General features: G+C 46.2%; 2 protein-coding genes across 5 annotated transcripts in view; both read left to right on the forward strand.

Annotated features, from left to right (window-relative positions):
• Positions 1–16,739, forward strand: part of Txnrd1 (thioredoxin reductase 1) — a 76,948-nt gene that overhangs the window by 47,118 nt on the left and 13,091 nt on the right. For 3 of the 4 annotated variants that reach the window (XM_085843059.1, XM_021175083.3, XM_021175084.3), the window contains 8 exons: positions 7,929–8,051; positions 8,966–9,038; positions 10,617–10,736; positions 12,562–12,704; positions 13,110–13,225; positions 15,031–15,256; positions 16,060–16,152; positions 16,646–16,722. In XM_085843059.1, coding sequence (XP_085699185.1) covers positions 7,929–8,051; positions 8,966–9,038; positions 10,617–10,736; positions 12,562–12,704; positions 13,110–13,225; positions 15,031–15,256; positions 16,060–16,152; positions 16,646–16,722 — 971 coding nt within the window. Of the gene's footprint in view, positions 1–6,217; positions 6,566–7,928; positions 8,052–8,965; positions 9,039–10,616; positions 10,737–12,561; positions 12,705–13,109; positions 13,226–15,030; positions 15,257–16,059; positions 16,153–16,645; positions 16,723–16,739 lie in introns of those variants that run through there. The other variant, XM_021175082.3, reaches the window with a different exon arrangement.
• Positions 952–6,258, forward strand: Eid3 (EP300 interacting inhibitor of differentiation 3). The gene has a single exon (XM_085843060.1). It carries the CDS (start codon positions 1,080–1,082, stop codon positions 2,202–2,204), a length of 1,125 nt encoding a protein of 374 aa, XP_085699186.1. The 5' UTR covers positions 952–1,079; the 3' UTR covers positions 2,205–6,258.

Below are 16,739 nucleotides of genomic sequence, written 5' to 3' on the forward strand. Positions count from 1 at the left end.
TCTAACTAAGTTAATACTAAGTAGATAAAGACTGGGACACAGGCTTTTCTTCCAGCCCATTTTTAGGTTGGATTCCTTGAGGTGGAGTTAAAGAAAGTTGTGAGCCTGCAAGTGTTCTTAACCTCTGAACCATGTCTCCAGCCCCTTCAGCCCGTTTAAAAAAATTAAAAATCAGTATTGTGATATATGTATGATGTATGTTTAGGCATGAGTACCCTGGTCTGTATGTCAAGTTTAAAAGACAGCATATGTGTAGACACGAGTACCATGGTCCATGTGTGGAGTCAGAGGACAAGTTTGTGGAGTTGATTCTTTCACTCACGTCGAGTGGTTCGTCTTTTTGAAGGTTTATTTTTAAAAGTATGTGCATGCACACATGATTGCCAGTGGAGGCTAGAAGGAAGTGTTGGAACTGGAGTTACAGGCAGGCAGTGATTGTGAGCTACCCCATGGGGTACTGAACTCCGTCACTGACGAGTGTGCCCCCCCACGCCCCCCCCCCACAGTCAAGCTTTCTGTGGTGAGAGTTGGGTATGCGCTTGTTGAACTTAGAAACAAAACACTCCTCACATTGTTAAGTCGCTGTGCACTGATAACTCCAGCCACTTAATTGTGCCATGGGTCACTGGTGAGCTAGTGTGTGGTTCCCAAATCATATTATTCACCCAGTAGGTGATAACACAGATGGTACGAGATGGTACTAAAAATCTTCATAGTTGGCTCATCTTGTTAACCCCCTCTGTAGTGTATGAAAGCATTTAGCCTTTGGCAGGCTTCCCCTGCAAAATCCTGCCTGCCCACTGTTCTTCCACCCTTGAGTGGAGACACTCCTAAGATCGCCCTTTTGTGTAAGGGGGGTGGGGGGCAAGAAGCATCCTTCACGGTGTGAATTAGCATGTACTTCCCACTAAGCAGAAAAAGAACACCCAGCTTCTGCAGGAGCCTGGGCTGGAGGTGTGGTCTCTGTGAGCTGGGGGGCGGGGTCGCTTGCGCATGGGCAGGAGGCTCTGTTCCAACGGAAAGCGCATCGCTTCGGTTGGTAGTAGTCGGTGGAGAGCTGTTACCTGCGCACCACCACCATGTATAAAGAAAAATGTTCCCTTTTTGGAGGCAAAGAGAAAAGAGGGGAGCTGGTCCGGAGCCTGGCATGGCAGCACCTGGTGAAGCAGGAGGAGGAAGAGGCAGTGAAGAAGGAAGAAAAGGAGGAAGAAGATGATGAGGAGGAAGGCTCAGACAGTAGCTCTGATGACCCGAACCCCAAGCCCCCCTGCATGCACCCAGACCTCCTGGAGCTGGCGGTGGATCGAGAGAAGTGCCGCAAAATCCGCAGGCAGTACCGGCAGCTCATCTACACCGTGCAGCAGAACCGCGAGGACATTGTGAACACGGCCAGCGACTCTCTGAGTGAGGCCCTGGAGGAAGCCAATGTGCTGTTTGACGGAGTGAGCAGAACCAGAGAGGCAGCCCTCGATGCCCAGTTCCTGGTTTTGGCCTCTGATCTGGGTAAAGAGAAGGCGAAGCAGCTAAACACCGATATGAACTTTTTTAATCCCATTGCCTTCTGCGATTTGCTGCTGGTGTTTGTGGGCTTCAATTGGGTGGAAGAGGAGTGTAAGGAATTTGGCGACTGCGATGATAGCATAGTTCTTTCCTTTTGGGTCTTGTTGCACGAGGAAGCAACCTCCTGGATGCTGAGAGCCGAAACGTTCCACTTCATTTTTGGGTCATTTAAGGCAGAACGTTCTGCACGAAAGCCCCGGCTTGGATATCACAAAAGAGCTTGCAAAATGGAAGGAAGTGGAGATATGCCTACAAAGTTGAAGAGGCTGGATGTGCATGCTAATCAGGAGACGACAGAAAAAGAAGTTGAGAGAATCTTGGGATTGCTGCAAACCTACTTTCAAAAGTACCCCGATACTCCAGTGTCATACTTTGAGTTTGTGATTGATCCAAACTCATTCTCTCGCACTGTGGAGAATATCTTCTATGTGTCTTTTATTATTAGGGATGGCTTTGCAAGAATAAGGCTTGACCAAGACAGGCTGCCAATTCTAGAGCCAACTAATGTGAGCCAGGTGGATGAAGAAAGTGATTCCTATTTGTACTGCAGGAAACAAGGCGTTATATCTTTGAGTTTACAGGACTGGAAAAATATTGTCTCCACTTTTGAAATTTCAGAGGCTATGATCAAAAACTCATATTAAAGAGTTTTATTCATAGCATATCTTGAGCTAACATTGCAAAATGGAATCTAAACAGAGCACAAACTCTAGTAAAGTATTTTCAAGAACAAATGAAATTGTCTACTGTGCAGTGTATTTTACTTGATAATCTAATAAGGTTGTAATCTTAAAAGTTCACTATCATGCTTATGGGAAAGTTTTTTTGAAATCCATATGACACTCTCAGTAATCTCCTGGGTTTCTTAGAAAGTATTAATTAGCCAACGTGCTAAACACAAAAACCAGGACTCACTGTGATACTGAGTTGTTTTTTCCGACACTGCAAACTAAGGGCAAGGGGGCTTTTCACCAGGTTGGGGCAAGAGTGAGAACAAGACAAGAAAAGTCGGTAGTATTCAGACTCACAAGTCCAGGTGACGGGCTTCCTTTCAAAAAGTGGATCTCTGTATTCTGAACTTTGTTTTTGATAAATGAATTTAATAAAAGTGTGTGTGTACTGTAAGACTGAAGCAACTAAGTCTTGAAAGGTAGGTCCAAGTTAGACAATAGGGAAGGCATCCTGGGTTGGTTTTGAGACAGGGTCTCCCCATGGAACCCTGGCTGTCCTGGAAATCACAGTGATCTGCCTGCACCTGCCTCTGCCTCCCACCACACTGGGTGAGAAGGCATTCTAGGGAAGAAAAAAACAAGGTCAAGTCTGTGCAACTGAGACAAGTCTCGACACGAGGCTGGGCAGATTTATAGAAAATTTACCCTTGACTCTGAAGCGGGCGGGAATCTCCCTGACCTCACCAGTGTTCACAGGTAGACAGTATTTATCACTCCCAGTTGCAAGCCTTATCTTCGGCTCATCTTTCACCACTCAGTGTCATCATGATTTTTACCAGCAGAGTGACCCTCTGTGATGTTTCAACATGTAACAACTCTGATTGTCCCAATTAAACTTGCTTTTAAAAAACAAAAGGCCCCGGGGGTTTTGCTCTGTATCTGGCCTATCTAGCGAGAATTCTCCATCCAGCCCTGGTGCTTGTGGCCCAGGTGTCCAGTTTCTTGTGGGCCTAAGTTGGAAACCAGGTGCTGATTTGAGTCGTTGGTCTGGCGTTGTAGCCTTTTGCTTCTCTGAAAGATTGCATTGGAGGAAGCTGCGCTCTGGGTATTTTTAAGTCAGGAGCTCCTGTTGCAGATGTTTGTATCATTTTCCTTTCTCTTGATACCTTGCAGTTTTCAGAGTGTAAATCACAGGATAACTGGGGTTGTGGTGCCACGATTAAGGGTTTTCTTAGCATGAGTCCTGCGTTAGCTTCTGTCCCCAACCTGAGTGGGGTTTCTCTGTGCGTGCAAATTATCTGATGGTCAATGTAGAATATTTGGTTTATGAAAATAATTCCAGAAGAGCCAGTGGACATGCCCTGAATGTGAGTCTTACGAATGTAAGTCTTTGTTGGTGGAAAGGTGCTGCCGCTCATGTGGCTAGTGGTGGTTTTGTTCTGCTTATAGTAAGCTTTCCTACCAAGTCTGTAGTGGTTCAGAGGAGGGAAATCCAAAGTCTAAATGATACCGGGATCTTTGTGTGGAGAAAGTTCATTACACCAGCAATGCATAGAGAATTCAGGAAAAAGCCCCAAACCCCTTTCCTCACATGAAGAAGAGCTAAACCTTTCCCAGCCCTGGCCACCCTTCAGGATGAAGGAGCATCCTTTGGCCTCGCTGCTCCTACTTCTGGCAGCTCAGCAGCGCCCTGGGGTTTCCAAGGGATGCCCTTTGGAAAGAGAATTGAGCCATAGATGAGTTGAGTTGTAGAAAATAACCACATTGCAGATCTGCTTGTCAACACCTTAAAATGAGAAGATTTGGTAAAAGTAGTGGGGGATCTTATGGACTTTGTTTTAAAGTTAGAACTTTATTGAGTTAAAAAGGACCTTTTATGATCCATATCAGCCCTAACCTGGAAACCTCAGTTGTTGGTTTACCAAGTGAAAACCCCTCCTGCTGTAGAAGGTTTTAATCCCAATCTGGAATTCCTACCCTGCCCTGATCATTCAGTGCCCAGATAAAAGACACACAATCTTTATATTTACAGCGAGCCTTAAACAGCACAAGAGCTGGGCAGATAGATACCTACCCTCTGTGCTATTAGAATGTACTTTCCTATCAATAACCCCTAGTTATTACTTTGTTTTATCTGAGCTGCTCTTAACTCAATTGGCCAGCCCTTGGAGCCATGCTCTCTTGAGTTCCCCTAACCTGTGGTGGCTTCTCTTCCACCTTCCTCTTCAGTTTACTCTAGAGACTTGGAGAAAAGCTGCTTCCAGAGTCTTGCTGCTCTTGCAGAGGACCTGATTTTAGTTCCCAGTACTCATGTTGTACTCAGCTCGGTAACCACACGTTGGCTGTGTCCGAAAGCATCTTCTGATGGCAACAGGCACACATGCAGTACATACATGTGCACATGCAGTACATACATGTGCACATGCAGTACATACATATGCACATAGAACACTCGACACCTGAGACAACAGGATGGGATTAAGTGTAGTTACTAGGTATGATATCTATATCAGAAAGAGAAAGAGATTAAATGTAGAAAGATGCGAGTGTGATGTATGTGAATGTGTGTACACATGTATGTACCTGCTTGTGTGTGTGTGTGGAAGTGAAAAGACAACCCCGCCTCCTTTTTTGATCAGTTCTAGGCTCAGCCAAATGCTTCAGATGCCCACATCTTGCCAATTACACCTCAAAGATTCAGGACCCTTTGGTTGTTAAAAACTGGCTGATGCAATTTGACTTTATGCTTGAACTGTAAAAGTCCATGTTCAATCCACGTTCAGAATTTGGTGAAAGAGCACTGGAAACCTTTGAGAGACGGCGTGCGTGGCCCTTTAGGATGTGGGGGTGCTGGGGGTGCACCTGTTCTCACTTGTCTGCTTAGGTGTAACAAAAGGCTGGCTCCAGGGGCAAGAGGTTTGTATTGTTCTCCTGTGTCCCCATCTGCCCTAAGAACATGCACTTAAAAGGAATTTGAGATGATAACAGTTCATCTTTTAAGTCAGTAAATTTTTACTTCTGGGCTTTCAAATGTGGTTCCTTTGTTGTCCATTGAGGTCACTGAAGTTGAAGATTTCTAAAATAGCTTTTTCCTCAAAGAACAAATGCTTAGTCTAGTTGTGTAACCACCAGCCTATAGCCCTCTGATTCTTTTCTTCTGAGCGAATAAAAATATTTGTGGCAACTTCAGAGTTCTCCATCGAAGATCTTTTGCATCCAATGTCTTCAGACAGCTTACTTTAGGCTAGATATGCCTCTGCTTGCTGACATTGATCTGTCTCCAAAGAATGAGTTCAGATCCACTCACTCCTGACATCCAGAATGCTGTGGGTCTGTCTGTCTGTCTGTCTGTCTGTCTGTGTGCCACTGTGCTCTGATGCAAGCAACCGTGGGCAGCAAGATGGGGCACAGCTTATGCTCAGCCATGGTTCTGGGATGCAGGCGAGGATTGATTTTTGTGCCTGTGTTTCTATGCTTCTGTCCGCCGTGTGAAGAAAAGCACACAAGTGCGACCAGTTATTTTTACCTCGTGTATGGGTGTTTGTCTGCATGTGGGTCTCTACCGCTTGTGTGCCCAGTGACTTTCGAGTTTTAGGCAATGATGAGCATCTGTGTGGGTGCTTGGGAATTGAACTGGGGTCCTCTGGAATAGTAGCTAGTGGTTTTTTTTGTTTTTTTTGTTTTTTTACCATTGAGCCATACCTGTGCCCCTTATTTAAAGGAGGTGTATATGCATGCATGATAATGCTGGTGTTTGGGAACCAGAGTCTGCAAGAACAGCAAGCTCAGCAGCTGATTTACTGCCTCAGCCTCGTGGTGGTGGTGGTGGTTGTTATTTTAACAACATCTGTTTAAGTTTTTTTGTTTACCCTTTAAAACCAACAGCTTTCATGCTCTTGGCCACTCCCTAGGGAAGAGTCACACTGGTTATCTGACTATTTTTACCTACTCCTGCGATCTGAGTGGCTGTTACTACCAGCTTGTTTCCCCCCACAGTGCCCTGCATTGAAGGAGAAGCCCTGGTCACCATGCCAGTTGATGACTGCTGGCTGTACTTCCCAGCTTCTCGAGGTAGAACCTTTGTGCAGACTGTCTGGGTGGCACCCACTTGCCCCAACTGTTGCTGGTTTCCAGGTTTTCTCCCTCCAGTCCCCCGGCCACCACATGTGCCTCGTGTGCTGCTGAGGGGCCCTCGTGGGGCTGTGCTTCCTGCTTCACGTCCCTCCAAGACACTCCCCTCCTCATCCCAGACGCCCTGTCCTACTGACCCCTGTATCTGCCCTCCACCCTCCACACCTGATAGTAGGCAGGAAAAAAATACGCAATCTGAGCTGGTAAGTTCATGGCTTTTTAGATTTTAAAGGTAAAGCTGGATTTAAAAAAATCTTTTTACTGTGCTTGCTAACTTTTCTGTCACCCTCATTAGCCCAGGGCTTTATTATAAAGTAACAATACGTGTAATGCTAAAACAGTGCTCCAACCCAGTGTAGACTGTAGCTAGCTATATAGAGAATCCCATTTGTCCTGCCTGTTTAAAATCTCTTGCAAGGGCTGGGTACAGTACATATATGGGTTTGAAGTTGAATCTGGTGGCTCATACCTTTAGTTCCTGTGTTTGGGAGGCAGAGCCAGGTCTATATACTGGGTTCCAGGTCAGCCAAAGCTTCATAGTAAGACCCCGTCTCAAAAACAAACCCCCCAGACCTATAAGGTACCTTGTAGAGGCATAGACTTCTAAGTTTACCTGTAGATCAATACTGGTTGGTGATTTTTCTGTGATTTTAGATTTTGCCTTTCAACTACACAGTGTAATAAAGTCTTGATTACTCAGCCAACTGTATAACTGCTGTCTTAACGTTATTGTGTTTGTTGTGTTAACCAGACTCCTCCTTAGTTTACGACTTAGCCCACTGATCTGTCTTTGACAAGGTAAAGGTGATTGCTAAATTGTATTGCTGACACTATTAAAGCCACGCCGAACAGTTCAATCTAATAGCCTCACGTTGTGCAACTGGGAGAATTTCAGTAGAAGTTCTGTGTTTCTGTGGTTTATTTTCCTCAAAGTAAGGGAAACCTGACTTAAAAACCTAAGTTTAAAAACTCTCGGAAGGGGAGCTGGTGAGATGGCTCAGCAGACAAAGGTGCCTGTTACCAAGGTGATAAACTGACTCCGCACTTTCCCTCTGATTTGTACAACCATGCTATGGCAGGTGTCCCTCCCTGTAGATAGACAGACAGACAGATTTAAAAAATCAGGTAAGGGGGAAAAAGTTCCTGGGTGGTCAGTATGAAAATATCACAGTGAAAATTGTTATGTATATTTTTTTTTCATTATGTATAATTAATACGGGCCTGTTAAATACTAAATTCTGGGAGAGAGAGCGTTATCAAACTTAGGTTAGCTGTAGGTCAGTTTGGATGGGCTGTCTGTGTAGAATGTCTAACACTTGCGAGTGGGGAGCAGGCACGGGAAGAGATGCTGGGATGCGGTTCTCTTTGATAATGGCCTAGATGTGAAGCAGTACTGGTTTGCCTTCAGCGAGCCTGGGTGTTTCCGCACACAGCTGAAGTGGAGGTCTACATTTCCCCTTTGATTTCCTCGTGGCCTTTGATTGCCTTGAAAGAAAGGTGGCCCAGTGTTTCGGGCATTGCTGCTCTTCAGTTACATTCTTTTCATTTCTGTTGTTTTCCCTGCAGCCGAACAAAAAAGGCCAACTTCAAAAGCTGCCAACAATGAATGGCTCCAAAGATCCCCCTGGGTCCTATGACTTCGACCTGATCATCATTGGAGGAGGCTCGGGAGGACTGGCAGCAGCTAAGGCAAGACTATGTGCTGGTTACATCAGGGTGCAGTACCCTCTCCCCAGGCAGCTATCTGCATTTTCCGCGTTTGTCCATCCAGGCTTGTGTGTTTATTCTGTTAACTTTGACAGGGAGTACAAGGACACAGCTCTGTAAGTCACTTTTCCAGGCTGAAGTGTTTCCTTTTCATGTAAAAGTTCAGAGCCCAGCGATTTAGGGCATACTTTGTGTGAATGGCCCTCAGGCCTGCCAGCCTTTCCAGCACGACCTTTACAAAGGAGAAGGTGGCTACATTCCTTTAAGTTTTGGCCTCCATCAGCCGGTGAAGGTGGCCTTGTGAAGTCTCCCAGTTGTCTCCGCAGTAGCACCCGGCGGGTCACTGTCTCAGTGGCATGCTTGAAGGACACACAGCCTCTGTCCTTGCTCGCCAGTAACCTTTGCAGGTCCAGTGGCCAGTATACCACGCTTCCTCTGTGAGAAAGAAATAGTCTCTACAAGAAAGACAATTTCAGAAAAAGAAAACACCCCCCCCCCAATATAGATATGAGGTTAAACTCAGAAGTTCCTTTAAATATGTCGCCTCACAGGGTACAGGGTAAGACACTCAGGCTGTCAGTCACTTGCCTGGACATGAAAAAAAAAGTGTTCAGGTTTGTGCTGTGTCTGTTGATGTTTAAGGGGAACCATGCGGGAGTTAGCCAGGGCTGGCCAGCTGTTGGAAACCGTTTTGCAGCTGTAATCTGGTAATCGTTGATGCTGTCAGTGTTTTGGCTTTTGCCCTAGAGCTGAGCTAATCAATACAGTGTGTGAGGTTCCCAGACTTCGATCTGTGATTGGCTGTACCTCAGGCTTTCGAGCATAATAAAAATAGTGTGGGTGCTAGCCCTCTTTTCCACTCTCTTGTTGGCTCATTTGAGTACTTTGTTTCCCAGGAGGCAGCCAAATTTGAGAAGAAAGTGCTGGTCTTGGATTTTGTCACACCGACTCCTCTTGGGACCAGATGGGGTGAGTTTTTGAGATCCTGCACGAGTGCTTTCCCCTGCTGGTGATGCCGATGGCTCCAAAAAGCTGACTTAAAAACGACAAAGCCCAGCTCTCCCACGTGAACCGAGTTAAAGGGATCCAGTTAAGTGCTGTAGACTTAGGTTCGGCAGAACCCTTGACCGCAAGCTGACTTCCAGGGGCCCTTTGCATACATAATCTGTTATCCAGGAGAGTTGAAGCTTTCTTCGAATTCCCCAGCATTCAGATCGTTAAGGAGGGCAGCAGTGGTCATCTGAGTCCTGCTGACTTGCGTGTTGCCTGCTCATTCATTGACTGTGTATCAATGACGTGTGAGCCAGGAGCGTGGGGCTGAGGCAGTGAACTCAGTGGAAGACGTTCCTGCCCCTGTGAAATGTACGCTTTAGTGGGAAACAGAAGAACTTGGCTCATGGTGGTGAGTGGTACAGAAAGAGGGACCTCCTGGGTAAAGGAGGGCTTTAGCTCTACAGAGTTCTAAGGCAGGGTTTCTGAAGAGATGACCACTAGAGGCGCTGCAGGAGAGAATAGTGCAGACGTGCTAAAGGCTGAAGCAGACCTTGTAGGCAGTATTTGCTAGCGTGACCACAGAGTAGACTCAGGCCCCAAGGCGAGGCTGTAAGAGTCCTCTGTTGTAGAGCTCGGTCGTCAGAGCTGGGTGTGCCAAAAAGTAAAAGTGGAGAGAGAGGCAGGTCAGACTGTACAGTACTTTACAGGCCACGGTGAGGACTTTGGACCAGTGAAGGCAGATAATGAGGGCCTGTGAGGAGTCAGAGGCAAGAGAAATGATTATTAGTGCATTTTTATAAAGAGCATTCGCTGCTCACATTAGCTAGGTGGTGGCAGTCCAGCCAGATAAGACTGTAGCGCAGTCTGTGAGCTCACGTATCCTCAAGTGACTAATTGTCACTCTCTGTTCCCGGTGCTGCGTTCAGTCCCTGACCTGTGGAGTTTGGACTTCATGGTGACGCTGATATTTTCAGAGGACAGGCCTTGAGCTCCGGAGCCACCTCCCTCCTCCCTGCCTGAGTTTCGTTCTAATAGAAAGCAGTGATCTCGATGGTCTTAGCGATTACTATTTCGGGAGAGAGGAGTTGTAACATGGGAATTCCTTGGAGAGTCAGGGAAAACTATAGGCTGCTTCCTCCAAAATTCACATAAACATCAGATTTTATACATATTTTCAGACCTGTATCTAACTACGCTTAGTATAGCAACCTCTTTCTGCATCGTTTCTGCATGGAGATCCAGTAGCAGGTATAGGGTTCTTCTGCACATAGTACAATTTCGATTTTTGCATCACTGTTGGTCATTTCTGAATCTGGAGGAAGTTATAGAAGTTGTGGAAATGTGTCTGTTTCAGAGTGACTACTTTGCTCTATACATTAGGCTCCGTGACTTTAGAAACGCTATGGCGCTTGCTACATTAGACTAATAATGGTGATGGTGGTGATGGTGATGATGATGATGATGATGTCATCGTCGTTTCATTATATCTTAATACTCTTCGGCTTCTTTGAAGGCCCTGCAGTGGGCTGTGAACTGACCTCTCTGTTGTTGCAGGTCTCGGAGGAACGTGTGTGAACGTGGGTTGCATACCTAAAAAGCTGATGCACCAGGCAGCTTTGCTCGGACAAGCTCTGAAAGACTCGCGCAACTATGGCTGGAAAGTCGAAGACACAGGTGTGGGGGAAGAGGAGGGGCTCCAAAGCTGTGTGGTCTTGGCAGTGTACAGTCTACATACCTGGACCTAGACGAGGCCTGCCTATCCCTAGTCAGCCCGGATCAGCCCCAGGGCTACCAATTGTCCGGTTTGAGAAACGCTTCTTGAGCTCACAGGGAGTTGTGACCCGCACTCAGGGCCGTGGGCAATATTGAGTCGAATGTATTGCACATGAGTTCGAATCCTTGGCTTTGGGGCATTACCTGACAACTGCACCACTCTGACTAGAGTGACTTACCTGGATGTCAGGCTTGCCTCTCGTCACTTGCTAGCATTGTGACAAGTCCGCCATCCACTGATTTACTTACAATACAGTGCTTTAGTTTGAAATAAAGCAATCAAAACCAAACTCAACCCACATAGGAATAGTTATTGGTAAAATATTGGTAACTACTATAGGTGATTGGCATGTGGGGCAGGGTGTGTACTGTCCTTTTCCGTTCCTGGTGGACAGTGAGTTCTGCTCTTCTGGTGAGCAGAGGCCAGCCAGGTAGGCTTTTCCAGGCTCCCTCCAGCAGCCCTGCCCCCGGCACCTTGGCTCCACAGCCCCTAAAGTGAGCTTCTCATTTAAAAGTTGTAACGTTTCCTGATGTGTGCACCAAGTGCCTGTAGTTTATTCTCTACAAAGCCACAGGCCAACTATTGTGCAGTCCTGCTAATTCAGGACACAGACCTAAGGATCATGAGCCTGGTTCCATCCCGTGCTCAGTGGCCAGCTCCTTGATCAGCGTGTTAGAAGCTTCATTTTCATGAGAGAAACTTTGTGTTGTTTCCTCTTCCGCCATAATCTCCCTGGGACTTGTCTTCTTCCTGCCTCTCCTGAGTGTATTTGATCTGTGTCCTGTTTTCTTCAAGTTGTTAGTAACAGTGATTAACCAGTGACTAAAGGTAGATGTTGGTGGTAGCAGTTGTTTTTTTTGGGGGGTGGGGAGGTAGGGTGGGTAAGACAAGGTTTCTCTGTGTAGCCCTGGCTGTCCTGGAATTCGCTCTGTAGACCAGGCTGGCCTCAAACACAGAGCTCCACCTGCCTCTGCCTCCCAAGGGCTGGGATTAGACGCATTGCTACTGAGACTGAAGTGTCTCTCTCTAGTCTACACTGGCCTGGAGCACACACCTAAGTGCTGCTGTAGACATGTGCTGTCACAAAAAGATTACCTTTTTTTTCTATCACTTTTAATTTTGAAATGTAGTGTGTACTGTCGTGACTCTAAGGATTGATTTAGTTATAGAACAGACATTTTTCTTTTTTCCAGGTAAGGGTTTGGGGACAATGAGTTTCTCTGAATAAGGAGCCAGCAAGTGTTTGAGGCGCTGGGGCCTGACATACAGTTTCTGTGGAATCGCTCTGCTCTGTTTTCATATTGTAAAACCAGCTTCAGAGGACATGCAAATGAATTTGGCTGTATTTCAGTAAAAGTTCATTGACCAAAGTGATGTCAGGCCCGTGGTACCACAGTCTGCCCACACTGAGCATGCCCAGTTACGGTGTAGTAACCCGCACCGGGCTAGAGCAGAGCCTTTGACTTTGTTGCAGTTGCAGTTATAATGGCACCCTGTGCCCCACAGATCAGTGTTTATAATCCAAAGTCAACTACCAGCTCGCTCCTTGGTAAAGGAGGGAAGAATTTGTGTTGTGGTTTTGAATCCTGGGCATGAGAAAGTGGTGTTTGTGCTCCAAGAGAACTCCTCCTTCTGGGTCAGAACTGCCCAGCTCCGGGTGAGAGTGACTGAAGAGCTAACTCATCAGGCAGTGTGAAGGACTGAGCGTTCTCTCTTCTCACGCAGTGAAGCATGACTGGGAGAAAATGACAGAATCTGTGCAGAATCACATCGGCTCGCTGAACTGGGGCTACCGGGTAGCTCTCCGGGAGAAAAAGGTCGTCTATGAGAATGCTTACGGGAGGTTCATTGGTCCTCACAGGATTGTGGTAATTATAAAGCTGTGTTCTCTGCTCCTCCCCTGCCTTCTCAAAATAGCTGTCACTGGTGTTAGCACAGAAAATCATTTCAAATGTGTTTTAAGAAATCAAATAAGGTGCAAAAATTAAGGTCACTGTGACCTTAACTGTTCAGTTCAATTTTGTCACTTTGCTGCTACAGTTCGTGGGGCCTTCTGTGGGGCTGGGGAGTGTCACTGTCCTGGGCCAGGTTACCTGGATATGAGGCTTGCTCCCTCACCTTGTAGCACTATTCCTCAAGGCGGTCCTTCGTCTGCTCAGCCTTTAGTTTCTCTTACTGTTCTGGGAACTGAGGGAGACACTGTAAGTGCCCTCTACTAAGCACAGGTTCTAAGGGCTAGTCCTCCATTGGGATTGACATTGTTTCCTTTGCAGGCGACAAATAACAAAGGTAAAGAAAAAATCTATTCAGCAGAGCGGTTCCTCATCGCCACGGGTGAGAGGCCCCGCTACCTGGGCATCCCTGGAGACAAAGAGTACTGCATCAGCAGGTGGGTGAGACAGGCCGCAGCTGGCCGGCTGCTTGGTTCCTTTCCTGGATTAGGAAAGAATTCCTTACCACCATTGTCCTTGGGGATTGAAAGAAAGTCAGGGACTGACACTGTCTTAAAGGTTACAAGCTACAAGCCTTGGTGGCAGAGTGAGCACATGACCCTGGCAGCATGATTTAGTTGGAGTGACATTTCTCTGTGCACTTGACCTGTATTTGTAAACCAGGTGGCTATTTTGTAACATAAATGTGGTCTCCTGAAGGCGAGTTTATTTTGTGCAGAGCAAGGACCATGTTCTTTGTTAGTACTAGGGGAGTGGAAACAAAGGGTTAACTGAAGTGGCTATGCATTGAGACTTCTGAGGCCTTGGTCCACTGCATGACAGTACCCTGTAGAAGAGCCTTCTAAAACATGTCAAGAAAAAAGATGTTTCTCATCAAAGGATAACACTACCAATACTGTTTCAATGATGAAGTCATTAAAATAGATTGACAGTTTCTTCTATTTTGGATGCTTTTTTGCCTGGGAATTTCTGGATTCTTTCTTCTAGGAGTCAAACTCATCTGGTGCTTCTGTCCCTACTACCTGGGATGTGTGGTCTTGCTTAGGGTCTTTGGGTGTTGTAACACAGTTACTAACTCGGGGCCTGCCCACAGTTCTGGAGGTTCAGTCGTAAGCTTGCACTGGCCATGACTGAATCCCCAGCTCATAGGTGGATCTTCCTTTAGTGGAAAGTGCGGTGGCATGTCTGTGGAGTTCTTTCATAGACTCTGGTCCTGCTTGTGAGAGTCACATTTTTTATTTTTATGCCCTAATCATCTACTAAAAACCTATTAACACCATCACACTTGGGGTAGAGTACTATGGGGAATTTTAATATTTGGCCACACAAACATTCAGACCCTACCAAGGTCCCATCCTGATTTTTATTTTCTTAGAAATAGGGTTTACCAATGTTGCCTAGATGAACTTGAATCCCAGGGCTCAAGTGATCTTTCTGCCTCAGCATCCTGAGAAGCTGAGTCCACAAGCATCTGCCACTATGCCCAACACTTACTACTTTGGTGGTGATAGGCTGGAGGGCACTGCACAGCCCAGGCGAGCTTCACGCTCAGTTCACAGCTGAGGGCCATCAGAAACCCATGACCCTCTGCTTCTCCCTCCCAAGTGCTGGGTCTGCAGTCACGCACCCCTTACCTAGCTATCCTGACATAGAGTTCTTTGTTTTGTTTTCCTTGATTTTTAGTTTTTGAGACAGGGTCTGTCTATGTAGACCAGGCAGGCATCATAAGACCTTCCTGCCTCTTTCTCTGAGGGCAGGGATTAAAGGCGTATGCCTCTATACCTGGGCATTTTTATAGTCTTTTACTTCTAAACTCAACTATAAAATTTTTGTTGAGTTAAACTTCTTATATTATGAAGATTAGATTTTCAAAGCCTCCCCACCCCCACTTTTGCTCCTGGATGTTCCAGGAAAGAAAGAAAACATTTTCCACCCAGGAAGGCAACTGAGCATAGGCCAGTATGGTTTGGGTTTGCAAATGGGTCATGTTTCCACATAGTATAAAATGGCTGTGGGGTCTGATTGGTGCTAGAAGTTACGTTGTCAGCTCTGTTTAGCCACTAGCATATTTAAAGACCAGCTGGGTATTGCCAACAAAGACGAGTATCTAAGACCTTTTAGAATTCTGTCATATGTATAGTATCCTATGAAATATTAAAAGTTGTCATTCTTTGATACTTGCATCTTTATTCATACATGAACATTTCTCTCTTTTTCTTTTCTCCCCCCTTACCTTCTCCAGTGATGATCTTTTCTCCTTGCCTTACTGCCCGGGGAAGACCCTAGTAGTTGGCGCGTCTTATGTCGCCTTGGAATGTGCAGGATTTCTGGCTGGTATCGGCCTAGATGTCACTGTAATGGTGCGGTCCATTCTCCTTAGAGGATTTGACCAAGACATGGCCAACAAAATCGGTGAACACATGGAAGAACATGGTATCAAGTTCATAAGGCAGTTCGTCCCAACGAAAGTAAGTGGCTTTTCTGCGCTGCGTTGGTTTTATGATCAGGATGGTGGTAGAAGCAGGCAGACCTTTGAGCAGTAGGGGCCGTCGGGAGTGCGGTGCTGATGCATGAGCTTGCGCTGACCGCTGTGACTGCTGCCTCAGAACCATTGCTGTGTCACACCAGTGACCGCTTCCCTTGTTACCTTTACTGCATCCCTTCATAGTGGTGCTTCATAGGTCGTTGTCATGAACATCTGTGTCCTGTAGGTTGTTGTGAACATCTGTGTGCATTAGGTTATCATGAATGTCTGTGCAATAGGGTGGGAATGTTCTTTCTCCTGCTAATTCAGGAGGCTGCTCACTCCTTTCTTGGACCTACAGCAGCTGTTGACATAAACACATCTTTCCCACTGTGATTCTTAGGGCTCTCTAACTCACATTTAAGTCCTTACTCACATACTTCACTCTTTTGTCAGTGAAAATGAGGATTTGTAGTCAAAAAGGATGCTCTGAAGTTGAGTGGCCGTGGCTCTCATCAGTAATTACCCTGCAGACAGCAGTGGGTGATGGCTCCGTCCTAGGGAGCGTGCTATGTGTTCTCCACTTTCCTTCCCACTTTCTTCCCTGTTGAAGAATTATTTGAGGAAAAGCCTCTCAAGCAAGCGGTGTTAGTGAGGTCCCTGGAAGTTGCTTCTTCCACTCTTGCTACGTGAGGGAGATGACGTAAAAGCCTCTCAGGGCTGAGTTCTGTTTCCTGAGGACTAAGCAGATGGAAATAGAAAAAAATGGGTGACCCTCTTTGTCTGCATCTTTGTTTCTTTTTGTAGATTGAACAGATCGAAGCAGGGACACCAGGCCGACTCAGGGTGACTGCTCAATCCACGAACAGCGAGGAGACCATAGAGGGCGAATTTAACACAGTAAGGAGCGGGCCTGGGTCAGGCTGGGGTCTGTTACGGACTTTGGGTGACTTTCCTCTCTGAAATGCCCCTGTTCTTTGCACATTCTAAGACATCTCAGTTACTCTGAGATTAGAATTTATCTTACCACAGAGATGGCTTCAACCCTCCTTTTGGTAACTTAATACTCTGTATGCCGAGTCTCACAACTAGGCAGAAGTCGCTAGGGAGCCAGACTCTGCGTTCCCTTTCGTCTTTGCAGACGGTCACTTAGGAGATAATTCGGCCATGGATGGTGCCCTTCGTATTTAAGTTTGTCTAACTTAATTAGGGCAACAGCTCCCTTTCTTGTAAGAAATGCCAAGAGACGTTGGCTTGGTCGTTCAGAAGTCTTTAAACCGTAAAAGGGTTGGCTTTGCTTAAACTCCTGACTTATTAATGAGAGGTGTTTTTCAGGTCTGTGTTTAAGTAGTTTATGCAGTGGCTTTGTTAACAGTTTATTATTTTTTTTTAGGTGTTGCTGGCGGTAGGAAGAGATTCTTGTACGAGAACTATTGGCTTAGAGACCGTGGGCGTGAAGATAAACGAAAAGTAAGGCGACCGCACAG

Source organism: Mus caroli, unplaced genomic scaffold (genome assembly GCF_978045245.1).
Source record: "Mus caroli unplaced genomic scaffold, Mus_caroli_1 scaffold_9, whole genome shotgun sequence".
NCBI lineage: Eukaryota > Metazoa > Chordata > Mammalia > Rodentia > Muridae > Mus > Mus caroli.